This window comes from Tenrec ecaudatus, chromosome 12 (genome assembly GCF_050624435.1).
Source record: "Tenrec ecaudatus isolate mTenEca1 chromosome 12, mTenEca1.hap1, whole genome shotgun sequence".
Taxonomy (NCBI): Eukaryota; Metazoa; Chordata; class Mammalia; order Afrosoricida; family Tenrecidae; genus Tenrec; species Tenrec ecaudatus.
In genome coordinates this window covers 49,782,840-49,795,585 of record NC_134541.1, presented here as the reverse complement: position 1 = coordinate 49,795,585, position 12,746 = coordinate 49,782,840, and the positions used below count along the sequence as shown (strand labels likewise).

The window sequence follows — 12,746 nt, the reverse complement described above, 5'->3', positions numbered from 1 at the left end:
GAGGCCCAAAATATCACTGCTTTTGACATTGTTTATACAAATCGAGTGGGCTTAAAAATTAAAATGTCAGACATTGTCCCCAGCAGCTGGGGGTCAGTCAGCCATTCCTCCTCGGATTTCATTGGGTAGGGAAGGCAGGTCGACACTCCTGGAGCACAGTAGACTTCCTGTCCAGTGCTGAGCTGGTTTGGGACCCTCTGTCCTTTGTGTTATCTGGAGTCTGTCTTAGCCCTTGCAGTAAGCAAGTGACTGCAGTAAGTAAGCAGTGTCTTTCTTCAAGGCCTTATACAATTGGCATTCCCTGGGCTCAGGAGGACCCTCCTGCAGCCACTAGACGTGGCCATGTGAATGGAGAGCCAGCAAGGGTGGTAACTCCTGTACCTCTTCTGGTGGGCAGGAGCCTGAGGGAGCGGCTTCTCTGACTGAGAGGAGAATGCTCTCAGGTCTTGGACCCAAAGGAGAAGAGAGCTTGTCTGAGTCTCAGACCTGGGCTGTAGACATTGTTAATAGCATGGTAGAGCTAATTTACATAACAGTACATAAAAGCCCCTTCATGGGAACTTGACCCTTTTCCTAAGTCAGATTTGTCTCTGGTTGTTGAGGCCAAGGAGTTGGTCAGTCATGGTCATTAGAAGAACCTCAAAACCATGATCTAGCTGTCTGTGGGGAGCCATGTAGGACCCTGACTTAAAACTGCTGAGGGCTGAGGTGGCTGCAGGCAGGGTGTAGAGCAGGGTTCTCAACCTGTGGGTCGCAACCCCTATGGGGGCGGATTGAATGACCCTTTCACAGGGGTCACCCGATTCACAACAGTCACAAAATCACACAGTTATGAAGGAGCTACGAAATAATGTTATGGTTGGGGGTCACCACACCATGAGGAACTGTATGGAAGGGGCGCAGCATGAGGAAAGTTGAGGACCACTGGTGTAGAGGCAGACACCATGTTGAGCATGTGTGTGTGACTAAGGGTGAAGCCTTCCGAGTTGGTCTGGGCACTTTGCCAAGAAAGTGAGTTCTGTTGCCATTGAAGCTCTCTATCCAGCCCCTGAGACTGCGCCCTTAGTCAGGTTTTGCCATCAGTGCCGGCCAGCTTTCTAAATCCTCTTAGACCAGCCACTCTACCTGTGGCCTAGGCTCCATCTGGTTAGCTGGCCTTCAGCTTCATCCCCCTGGGAAGCCTGGTTCGTGTGCTGTTCTGTGTTGGTAGGGTAAAATCCTACTCCTGGACCTGTGATGTCTTTGACCTCTCCAGCCCCACTCCCCTCAGAATCCAGTAAGCCCTCCCTCACCACCCTTCACCACCTCCACCACCCAATCTCTGGTGCTCGCCTTACCCTGCAGTACTTGCCTCAAGCGCCCCTGTTGTCCAAACTCTCCCGAAGTGTTTGTTTTCATCATGAGAAGGCTCTTTCCTGGTGCACTCAGCCTGCTGCCTATAGCCTGTGCTTACTGTCTCCTTGGCTGCTCATCGCTGGCAGGTTCTGCCTCTGCCATACCTGTCCACACCAGTATTTTGGATGGAACTTGCTGTGAGCATCAAAGATCAGGTGGTTGTACACATTTCCCAGCTTTGGTATGAAAACTTGCAGTTCCAGGAGTCCTGGCCCACATTCCTCCATGATGCTGCCACCAAGAAATGAAGTTACACACCCCAGGCTACCAGGTCACCATCAGGGGCTGTCCCCAGCACCGGCCTGTGCTGTCATTTGTCCCCGCGCCTGTCTGGCTTTTACCGTGCGTGGTCCCTGTGTTTCCTGTGCCTCTGCCAGAAAGGTTTCTGGATCTGTCCACATGGGCCCTCCTTCCCCCCCCCCCCCCCCCCCCTCTCTCTCTCAGCTCTCCTGCCTCCTCGTTCCCTGCCCTGGCTGATTCTGTTCCTCTCAAACCCACAGTGTCGGATGTTGCGGGCGGCAAGCCTCAGTTAACTGACTTCACCTAGAATTCATCGCACCGTGGCCCTTCTAGAGTCGGCACTTTAACAGATGAAATGTTGAGTCTTGAACACATCTATTTTCGTGCCTTACATTTTCATGATAGCAAGTTTTCTCCTGGGGGCATTTGTCTGTGGAGAACTCGTGTGGCATGCCAGTGTACATTGGGTCCCAGTGGGAGATTGCATGTTGCGGAGCCCGTGGGCCAGTTCCAAGAACAGGCAGGCTTCCATGTGCGCCGATCCTGAAATCGGAAGTCAGCCTGACTCACCAGGGGCCCCAACTTCTCGTTCCTGTTCCTGTTTTTCTTTTAGCTTTACTGCCCCTGATTTGGGAAGTTCTTTTTAAAAACAAACCAAAAAAATCACTTAGAAATGTTTTTGCAGTTAGGGTTTTCAAGAAGTTTCTTACAGAGAGGGTCTGTGTGAACCGAGGGGGAAATGTTGGCATTTCTAAGGTGGGTGCAGGACATGGCAGGAGGTAGGAGGGGAGAGTTTTAAATGTTGCTAGGCGTACTTTGAATTACATCAAGTGTTACAAGTGCTTAATCCTTCGCCATGAAGTTCATGCCTGATAATTTAGAGTACTTTCAGTGCGGTTACATTAGAAAGTTTTATTCCATGGTTGCCCGACTGTTGCGAGGTGCCCTCCAGTCATTTCGACCCCATCAAGACCCCGTGTGCTGCACAGTGAAGCGTTGACACACCTGTGGCAACCTCAAAGCCAGGACTGCGACGGAGGCTGTTGGTGCATCACAGTGACCGGCTGCCTCATTTTCCCTGGCCCTCTGCTTTACCAAAGTGGAGCCCTGGCGGTACAGTGGTTATGCGTGGGCTAGCAGTTCAAAACCGCTCGCAGCTCCTCGGGAGAAAGACTGGGCTTTCTGCTCCTGTAAATGGAGGAAACCCACCAGGGGGTAGCTCAGTGGCAGTGAGTTTGGTTTTTTCTGCTTTACCACATGTGATGTCCTGTTTTAGGGACTGACCCCTCCTGGTAACACTTCCAGGTATATGAGCTGTAGTCTCACCATCCTCATGCCTAAGAAGCTACTATTTTTTTTCATACTTAGCCTTTGAAAGCTGGTGTTTAAAGATGCTTTAAAAATTTGATGGAAAAAATAAGCTCAAAGATAAAAGGTTTTTTCCCATGAACTTTTTGAAGATCCCCTTATAATACATCTCCTTTCACATTGGCCATATTCCAAGAGCCACCCAGTGGCTTGTGGCCACCACTGGGCAGTGCAGGATGGGCTCCTCTGAATCAGTCTAGGAAGATGGGCGGAGTGTAGTCAAGGGTCCAGTTTATAACTCCTTGGTATGTATTAGTGGACTCATACCAAAATCACGGCTGCAGGACAAGTATATAAGGTCACCCCATGAGTCGGAGCTGTCTGACAAAAAGAATATTATTGGGAAATCTTTTTTTTTTTTAATTGGGAAATCTTAATCTAGCTACCCTGTGGCCCAGATGTTGCTCTTTCAGACTTCTGTTTGTACCCCCGGTGCAAAGATCATCTCAGTGGAGCACAGTCTGAGTCCCTTGAGGATGCCCAACTGCTAGTCCAGTGCTCTGCAGGTCGGAGAGTGCAGCGTTCTTGGGGGGAGGGGTGGGCTGGAGATGGAAACACTGCCATCAGAAGTGTAGGGGGCCCAGTGGAAGATCTGTTGAAAAAGAATAGCTTCACCTTCTAATATTTGTGTTTAATAAGATTTTCTGTGTAGCAATACTTTTTCTATTTACCCTGGTATGTAGCGCGCACGTAGTGAGTGCCTTGCTACTGTGGCAAGGCAGTCGCCCGCTGCTGTTGGGGAGAGAGCCGTGTAGTGAGCATCTCTAGAGATTGCAGCCTTGGGAACCATGTGGGGCAGTTGTACTACATCCTGTAAGGTCGTCGTGTTGGAATTGCCTCGGGAGCAAAGGGTTACATTTTGATAGGAGCTAGTGATGTATAGTTAAGTGAAAATAAAGAAGGTTAAGAAGGACACCCATTGGGTTTTGCCCACGAGCTCTTGTACCTTCAGCAGCATCGGTATGTGTCATTCTCCACGCTTCAGTCACAGCTGCAAATGTTCCTAGCAAACGCTGTGCCCTCCCCCTCTCTCATACCCCTACCCCCCCAGCCCCCCACCCACCCACCCCCGCTCTCCTTACTAAGGTATAATGGTAAGTGCTCTGCCTTGTAATGAAAACATTGTCACCGTGAGTAGAATATTGTGACAAGCCAGAAGGCTTAGGGTTGCCATGGAATCCTTCCCGATCCCCCGCTCTGGAGGGGGGCATGAGAGCCCGCAGCAGTCTCTTCCCTTCCTGTAATTTTCAGCATTGGCTGGGTGACGTCTGTGGCCAAGAGCAGACTTGTGCCACAAGGGAAGGAACGGCCCAGGTGCTGCAAATCCCTTTGCAGGGTCTAGTCAGGGGAGGTGCACTCTCCCTGACTGTCAGGCTGTGTGAAGGAGCGGAATGCTGGGGAGCCTCCCCCTGTGACAGCTGTTGGTGACCGGATCCATCCTCCAGGCTGCCAGTAGTATACTGAGAGTAGGCCAGCCTGTTCCTGCCAGAATTCAGCCCAGCCTGCCTGCTCCCAAAGCTGATGTGCTTGAGCATCATCAGGGGGACTTAGAGTGGTGTTTGCACCTAGCATTGGGACCACAGAGAGTTAGAGAATGCCGATGAGAAGGGAGCCATATGCCTTTCCCTCCTCTGAGGGATGCTTGTGTTTCTGGTGTGGGGTAGCCCCATTGCTCAAGCAAGACCCTGCAGTGGGAGAACCTTGCATGTGAAACCTGGACCAACTGGTTTGCTGGAAAGAGGAAAGAAAAGTTGTGAGACCACTATACTTTGCATAATTCTGCTTAGAGTCATTTTGATGAAAAAGAAAGAGGGGTGGTACTCCCACTCAGCAAAACACCGCCTTCTTTACTTCTTGGGCTTTCCCTGCACTCTCTTTAGGCACTTTTGGAGAATGCGCAGGGACCTTAGTTTGATCTGTTTCTCGGAACTGGGACAAAGTGTGGGGTACCTCACGTCAGGCTCGCTTCACGCAGCTTCTGAGAGAAAGGCCCTGGGTGAGGGTCCCTGACTGGACCCTTCCCCCTCCCGGGGCTGCAGGGGTTTGCTTTGTGTCCGTGTCTCCGCTGCTGTCTGAGTTTCTGCTCCTTCCCTCCCCCTGCACAGTGCTCGTGGAGGCCAACAGCTCGCACAACCTGCCGTACAAGACCCTGGTCTCCACGCTGGGAAGCATGGTGTTCAGTGAGGGGGAGGTCCAGCAGCTCATCGAGGTCCTCTCAGAGAAAGCCAGCATTGTCCAGGACACCTGGCACACGGTGAGCCACCCCCTTGCCCCAGCGCAACTGCACCCGTCAGATTCCCCACCTCTTTTCTCCCGCCAGTCAGGAGGGCCTGTGTTGCCAGCCTCCCCCGGAGATGCTTGTTCTGGAGGTGGGAGTGGCATGTAGGAGTCTAGTGCTTCCCTTTGCTCGCCAGGCAGTATTGCAAGGGCACAGGCGTGTTCCCTAGCAGAGCTGGGACTGTGGGTCATTTGGTGGTGTCCTGCTGAGAGCTGCTCATCACAAGGTCAGCCATTCAAAACCAGCAGCCAGAGAACGACGAGGCTTCCTAGCTTCTAAAGACGAAACATCTCGGAAATCCACGGGGACAGTTCTTTGTTCTTGGGTCACTGCTAGTCAGAATTGACTCGATGGCAGTGGGTTTTTTGTTTGTGTGTTTGCTACCTTTCTTTTGAATGGTTAGTCATGTGTTACATGATGCTGAGGACCAGGTTGGTAGCCCCTGCCCTAAGTATCCAGAGGTTGAAGATCCTTGCTAAGTCAGCATCAGGACATCAAAGGACCATGACTACCCTCCTCCAAGTCCATCCTGCCCCTCACAGGGCCATTGAAGCCCACTGGTGGGAAACATCATGCCCCTGGAAATGTCCAGAGCCCCTAGTGCACTGGGCCTGTAAAAGCGGGGGGTGAGGGGTAGAGCCGCACATTTGGAAGCTCCTGGTCTCACATCTTAAAGCACGGCTGCCATTGGAGTCAGGGCTGGGTTGCTGGAAGGACAGCCGAGAAGTCTGTTCTGTCTTTGCTAACGTGCTCTACCGTGTCTAGGCTACTCAGAAGGGTGATCCCGTGACCATTCTGAAGCGCCAGCTGGAGGAGAAAGAGAAGCTGCTGGCCACCGAGCAGGAGGACGCGGCGGTCGCCAAGAGCAAGCTGCGGGAACTCAGCAAGGTACAGCCCAGCGCTTTGTGAGACCCCCTGCCCATCTCCTCGAGTCTCTTAGGTCATGGAGTCAGGCCTGATGGCATCGGCAGTGTGGTGCGAAGGCAAGGGGGTCCCTTTAGCAGTGCCTTGTGGTCGGCTGCCTACCTGGTGGTCATGCGCACACCCAGAACATCCATGCGGGGTTAGGGACCTCAGTTTGTGGTCAGGATGACCCTGAGCCGGCCTTCACTGATAGTCCCTATGAGGGATCATTTCTTCTCAGGATGTTTCCGGAAAGGGGAGAGCTAATCCTTGTATTTCTGCTGTCCATGGAATGATCCTGTAGGAAAGCCCTCGCTCTTTTCTGCCATCTGGGACTTGGCCCATCCAGCCCTTGCTCAGTGAGGAATGCCCAGGGACGGGTTGAGCAGCGGCGCAGCACCGCTCACATGAGCACCTCGGTGCAAGGCGCCCAGGCCTCCCTCCTTTCCTTCCAGGGGGACTGGCCTGCGGGACTGTCGGCTACAGCATGCTGCTCTCCTTCCACCCATTCCTACCCCTCTCCTGAGAGAAGAGGCCTTTGGCAACAGGTGCAAGGGGCAGCCTGAGCTGTGAGGACACCCCTCTGGGGGCACCTCAGTGTGATGGCTTGTGAGGAGTCAGACATGAGGCAACTTGACCTCTGTCTTCAGAGAGGGAGTGCAAGTCGAGGTAGAAGGAAAAGTCCATTTGCTGCGGGACAGGCAGGGGGCAAGGTGGAACCTTCCATGGTCCCTCTTTCAAGTGCGACAGTCAAGAAAAGACGAGGAAAAGACTACGCCTTCCAGGGACTTTTGTCCACATTGGCTAGTGTCAGATCTGCCAGGATCTGGCCACACTGGGCCTTCATGTGAGCCCATCTTGGCTTACGGGCGAATGCTGAGCTGGTTGGCTTCCGGAGCTGCCTGGGAATCCCTTTCTCACTCGATGTTAAGTGGTATTGTGCCTCAGACTTGAAATCATCCAGGACAGGAGGGGTTCCACGTGGAAACTGGCAGAGCCTCCGTGTCAGACCAGACCCTCGTCCCTGAGAGCCCGTTGACCAGCTCGCCACTGATGAAGGCTTGGTTGGGGAAGTGATTCTTCTGTAAACAAATTGAAAGATTCCCAAGGAAAAGCCAGTGACCCCAGATATGACTCCCTTGAGAGAAGATGGAGGAAGTATGATTGGCCAGTTGGCAGCGTCGCTTCCTGGCCCCTCCCTATGCCTGCCCCTAATTTAGGGTGGGCTTAGCGCATGGTCATGTAGGTCAGCCGCTGGTGCCGGTGGTGGCTTGTTTTTTCCTATGTGGTTTCCATCAATTTTGGAAGATTAACAGGTGTGCGTGCATGTGTGTGTGTGAGCACACCAAGGGGTGACCTACAGAAGAAGCCTGCTACCCCCAGGTTGGTCTCTGGTCATTTGTGTGCCGCGTTCTCCTTCAGGGGTGTGTCCTGTGCCCCAGTGGCTACTGATCTCCAGACCCCACCATCCACTCGGATTGCATTCCTAGCTCCCTGCCCCAGTCCAGAGAGTAGAGTCGCTATTGCTAGCCGCAGGGGCCGTGAAGTACTCGTGCTCCGGTTCTCCTGGCCGGGGCATCCCCAGGCTCTGGGGAAAGGAGAGCCTTGCTGGTGTGCAGCCAGCTCATGCCCTCCAGGATGGCCTCTCTCAACCCTGCCGATGACTCCAAGCCTTCAGACAAAAGCCTGCACCTGAAGCTTCACTTTCATGCTCTGGTTCCTCTGCCTACTGCTTTGTACATGCCCTCTCCCCTACCGTTCCTACTCCCTCCCTCCGTCCTCTGCACCCGGACAGTCCATGTGCTTTTTCCCTTCTGGGCCACTCAGAAACCTCCGTGAGCAGGTGAGAGTGGGAAAAACTGTGTTTTTCTTCTGGTTCCGTCCATGTTTTGTTTCTAGAAAGAGGTTTTTAAAAAAAATTTTTTAAAGGCGTGGGGGGTGAGGGGTGTTGCTTGACTGACTCCCTTAGAGCCTGCAGTTGAAGGTGTGATGAAGACACAGAGGACCTTTGACTTTGACTGACAGTCTGTGGCCCACACACATACTGCATCCATGGAAGAGAGGGTCAAAGCTTGGGCACCCCAGGCAGTGGCCTGGCTTTCTGGGTATCTTCCAGGCTTCCAGTAGAGCCCCGGTGATGTGTGGTTAGGACGGTGTAGCGCTTCTGGGATATGTGAAGGTGTCCGTCCTTGCTTTGTCCAGGGCTCCTTCCTTCAGGGCCTCTGTCCTGAGGGGCTCTCACATTCAGCCTGCGCTTTCTTGGACACCCGGTACTCAGGGCCCTCAAGGGACTTGGGCTCGGAGCGGCAGTGACGTTATGGAGGCTTCCAAGGAGGGTGTGCCCTGGTGCTGTGAGGCCAACCGCAGCGGCATGAGCTCGTGAGCTGCAGAGCCCACGCTCAGCCTGGAGACACGGCGCCTGACGGTGCCGGAGAGTTTCATGGAGGACACAGCTGCAGTGCCCAGCCTTGCCTCCCGTTCCAGTGGGCAAAACTGGCCCTGCTCCCCTTTCCCATGCCTCCAGGACACTCCACGAACACAAATCTGACCCGTGCAACTGAAAAGGAAATTTGACAGGCAGGGGGCAGAAAAAGGAGCCATAGAGGGCTGGGCACAGTGGGCCTTCCTCAGTCCTTTCACAAAGCCCGGGGCAAAGGGAGGGACCATCCTGTTGCACTCTGGCGGCCTTAGGATCCAGACCCCTCAGCACTGACCCAAAGTGGCAAGTACAGGATGGTGGCCTTGGTCGGGCTCCCTCTGGCTCTGAGCGCTGAGTGCTGCTTCTAGAAGCTGCCCCATCTACTTCTCCAGGCCGTTGTCTGGGAAACCCAGCAAAGGGGCCAATGTAGAAAATGACGCATCCCCCACCTCCCCCCCCCCCCCCCCATGCAGCACCTCATCCCTCTCTCTCCCTGGAGGCCCGTTCTGCCACTTGCAGCTATCCACAGCCCTGCCTGCTCAGGTCTGGTCTCCAAAGCTCAGTGCTGTCAGCTCTGAAGAGGAGCTGTGACCCTCCCTCTCGGAGGGTCAGCTGAGACCTCTCTAGAGGGGGTGCAGTGGTGGCCACCTCTCCCACTGCTAGGTGAGCGAAGAGCTTCATTTCATCACTCGGATTTTCCTGCTCCTGTTGGCCTCTCACCCTGGGGGAAGCCAAAGGGAAAGTTGTCTGAAATGTGGGAATCTTAGGACTTTCAAGATACTGGGAGCCGCCTCATCACCTGGTGACATCCCCAGTCAGCACAGCCTTCCTTCCCTTGGCCCCTGATCCCCACCTGTCTCTGGCAGAAGGACACTCTGGCCCTTGGTTCCCCCAGGGCTCTGCCTGGGGAGAGAGACGTCTCCTATTTCTTTACTCTGCCGCCCAGCGGGGTGGGGGGCGGGGGGTGGAAGGCTCTTCACTTTCAAGGGACACTTGGCACACAGTCAACCAGCCAGCTGGACCCACAGTCTTCCTGCCAAGCTGTTGCCAGTCTGCCAGACAGAGCTCCTCTGCCCAGGGCTCAGGACGTCAGGGTCTTTCTTGCTCTGTCTCCCACATCCCCGTGGCTTCTGCCACAGCTGCTCTTGCTGAGGTGACTGATAGCCTTCCCAAGGCCCTGCTCCCCAGGCCTTGCATCTAGTGTCTCATGACGCCTGTCCCTTGGGCTGGGCGGGTCTGAGCACCGCCCTGGAGAGTGGGGCTCTCCAGAGATGGGCTGGCACCCAGCCAACCATATGGGACAGCGGCCCACCTTGTCCCCACCTCTTACCATCAGAGCTGTCTGCCTTCCTGTCCTAACACAGGTCCCAACTCAGAATGGCCTGTGGGTGCCTGAGTGTTCCCACAGGATGCACCCGTCCCCTGAGAGCCCTGGCTGTACTGGTTCTGCCACCACCACCCAGGGGCCACATTGACAGCTGCCCCAGCCAAACAGGACCTCCCAGGGATCCCTCACAGCCCCTCAGTAGCTTTCTGCTGTGCTGAGAATGGTCGTTCGGAGAACTCTGTCCACAGAGGGAGTCCACAGCATTCTGGCCTTGGGCCACCTCCCAGCTCCACCACACTGAGTGTGACGGACACAGCAGACACCCCCAGCACCGGTCTTGGTTCCATCTTTAGGGGTTCCATCCTGCATCAGCCTATCTCCTCATTTGTTGCTCTTACTTCTTCCCCTCCCCCCCCCCCCCAGGAGCTGACAGCAGAAAAGGCCAAGGCAGCAGCTGGGGAGGTCAAAGTGAAAAAGCAGCTGCTGGCGAGGGAGCAGGAAATCACGGCGGTTCAAGCACGCATGCAGGCCAGCTACCAGGAGCACATGAAGGAGGTGCAGCAGCTGCAGGGCAAGGTGGGCCCTGGGTCTGGGGCCGCAGCATCGTGGGAGGTGGGCCGGGGCTGTGCCTGGTCAGGTAGCCTCTACCAGGCACACGGGTGGTTGCTGTTAAGGACCGGGAAGGTGTAGACTAGATCACAGGGAGCACGTTTTGGCCAAGTGCCTGGCCGCAGGTGGCTAGCCCATGCCACCAACTCCTGAATGGTCACCTGTGCCGCCAAAGCCTGGAGCTGGAGGTCCGTCAAACTGGAGGCCAGAGAGCTGCCAGACTTCAACACCAGGGGCTCACGGCCAGTGCTGCACAGCTGCCTCTTTAGTTAATAACTTATTAACTCTACCGCCTGCCCTTTGCCCTTCCGCCTGAGGAAGGCCCGGGAGGTTAGTGTGCCGGGACAAGTCTTCCTCTGAGTGAGTGTAGGTCATGGGTTGCAGCTGTGTCATTGACCTCGCTGCCTCGGAGCTAGGGCTGGACAGAATGTTGAGTCCTAAGGCACCTTCGCCCAAGCCAGGCGGGGAGGCCTGGGGCAGGACCCACCCTTTGGCCTCATGTCCCTGTTGCTGGAACCTGGGGGGACCCTCCCAACCTTGGGCTGAGCAGGGAAAGTCTTCCCGGAACTCTGTGGGTTGTGTCTTTGCGGAGTGCTGGCCAGGGGCTGCCTCCCTTTGGGAGGCGGGTGCCTCACTGGCTGCACTCTGGTAACAGTTGCCATTGACTTGTCAGGTTCGGACTCTTCAAGAACAGTTGGAAAATGGCCCCAACACTCAGCTGGCTCGTCTGCAGCAGGAGAACTCCATCCTGAGGGACGCCTTGAACCAGGCCACGAGCCAGGTGGAGAGCAAGTAAGCTCAGCGCTGCTGGTGAACAGGGCCCGCTGCCTCCAGGAGTGTGCCAGAGTCTGGGGAGGACCCTCACCAAGGCTTCTTGCGTACAGGGCTGGCTGGGTGTGCTCAGGTTTGCCGGTGGGTAGCCGGGGGCTCCACCTCTGGGGTCTGCCCTGCCTTGGCACCTAGTGGTACTGGTGGTGGTAACTACAGGGGAGGAGTCACATCTCCCCCATGATGCCAGGTGTGGGTATGGCCAGTGCCCTCTGTACTACTGATGCTGGCAGTAGTGGGAGTGGGTGCTCCCTCCAAACCTGTCTTTACCACATAAGAGGCCCGAGTGTCACGACCAGGTGGTTATCTAAGATGAGAGCCCCTGGGCCTGGTGCCTTGACTGCCTCCTGCTATGCTGGGACTCGGCCCCGGTTCAGGGAGGGATGGCGATGTCTTCGCGCACAGGTTAGCATCTCATCCTAAGGATCTCCTCTAGGCAGAAGTGCTGGAGAGCTGCAGGCTAGAATTCCAGCCCTCCCCCCCCCCTCCCCCTGCCGGATGGGAAGAGAAGCGGCTCTGCTCTCTTGCTCTCTTCCCCTCCTTCTCTGGGAGCCTCCGTCCCCACCTCTGCCTTGGAAAAGCCAGCTGCGCTATTTCTTGCTCATGGTGCTGTGACTTTTCTTCACCTGGCGGGTCTGCTGGACGACAGCAGAGCACTTGGCTTTCGGTGGACATGGGGGCAGACTGCTGTGGCTGGGAGCCTTGGCCAGTACACCTGGGCCCCATGTCTGTTTTAACCAGGGTCTGCCCTGACGCAGACTCAAAGGAGTAAAGGTTCTTTCTGGTGCCCCTCCTGTCTAGAGATGCTCTTACCCCACCCCCACCACCCACGTCCCACCCCCTAGCCTTACACTCTCTGGTGTCATCTCCTCCTGACCCATCAGCTGACAACTGTTTCCGCAGCCAACACAGGCTGCAAGAACACATGAGACCAAAGGCATACAATTTCTGTAGTTTGCTAACTAGCAAACTCTGGGGCCATGGTCCCTGAGGTTGTGGCTGCTCACCTCCAGTGAGTTTGTGGGGTTTTCTGCACTGGGACTGGCCGCTCCACAGCTGCAGTGGCATGGGCCCAGGAGCTTCCCCGGCCCCTCATCCTCCCCCACGTGGCTGGACCCTGGCTGTGGCATAAGTACTCCAGTCTCAAATCTTAAGAGGATCAAACGTGAGCTTGAGGCCCTGCTGGCAGTTTGGCTTAGCTGCCCCGTGGCACAGAGAAGGACACACAGTCCTGGAAGGTGGCAGGCCTCCTCATGCCTCAGCTGCCATACAGAGCAGACAGGGCACAGGCTCCCCAGCCCAGTCTGCGTGGCCTACTCCGCCCGCTTCCCAGTTTGAGGAACAGTCCCATTTGCCCCTCGTCTTGTCTTGCGCCCTCA

General features: G+C 55.4%; 1 protein-coding gene across 4 annotated transcripts in view; it reads left to right on the top strand.

Annotated features, from left to right (window-relative positions):
- Nucleotides 1-12,746, top strand: part of RRBP1 (ribosome binding protein 1) — a 64,876-nt gene that overhangs the window by 31,979 nt on the left and 20,151 nt on the right. For all 4 annotated transcript variants that reach the window (XM_075564022.1, XM_075564018.1, XM_075564021.1 and 1 more), the window contains exons 3-6: nucleotides 5,109-5,257; nucleotides 6,047-6,169; nucleotides 10,354-10,506; nucleotides 11,213-11,331. In XM_075564022.1, coding sequence (XP_075420137.1) covers nucleotides 5,109-5,257; nucleotides 6,047-6,169; nucleotides 10,354-10,506; nucleotides 11,213-11,331 — 544 coding nt within the window. The remainder of the gene's footprint in view (nucleotides 1-5,108; nucleotides 5,258-6,046; nucleotides 6,170-10,353; nucleotides 10,507-11,212; nucleotides 11,332-12,746) is intronic.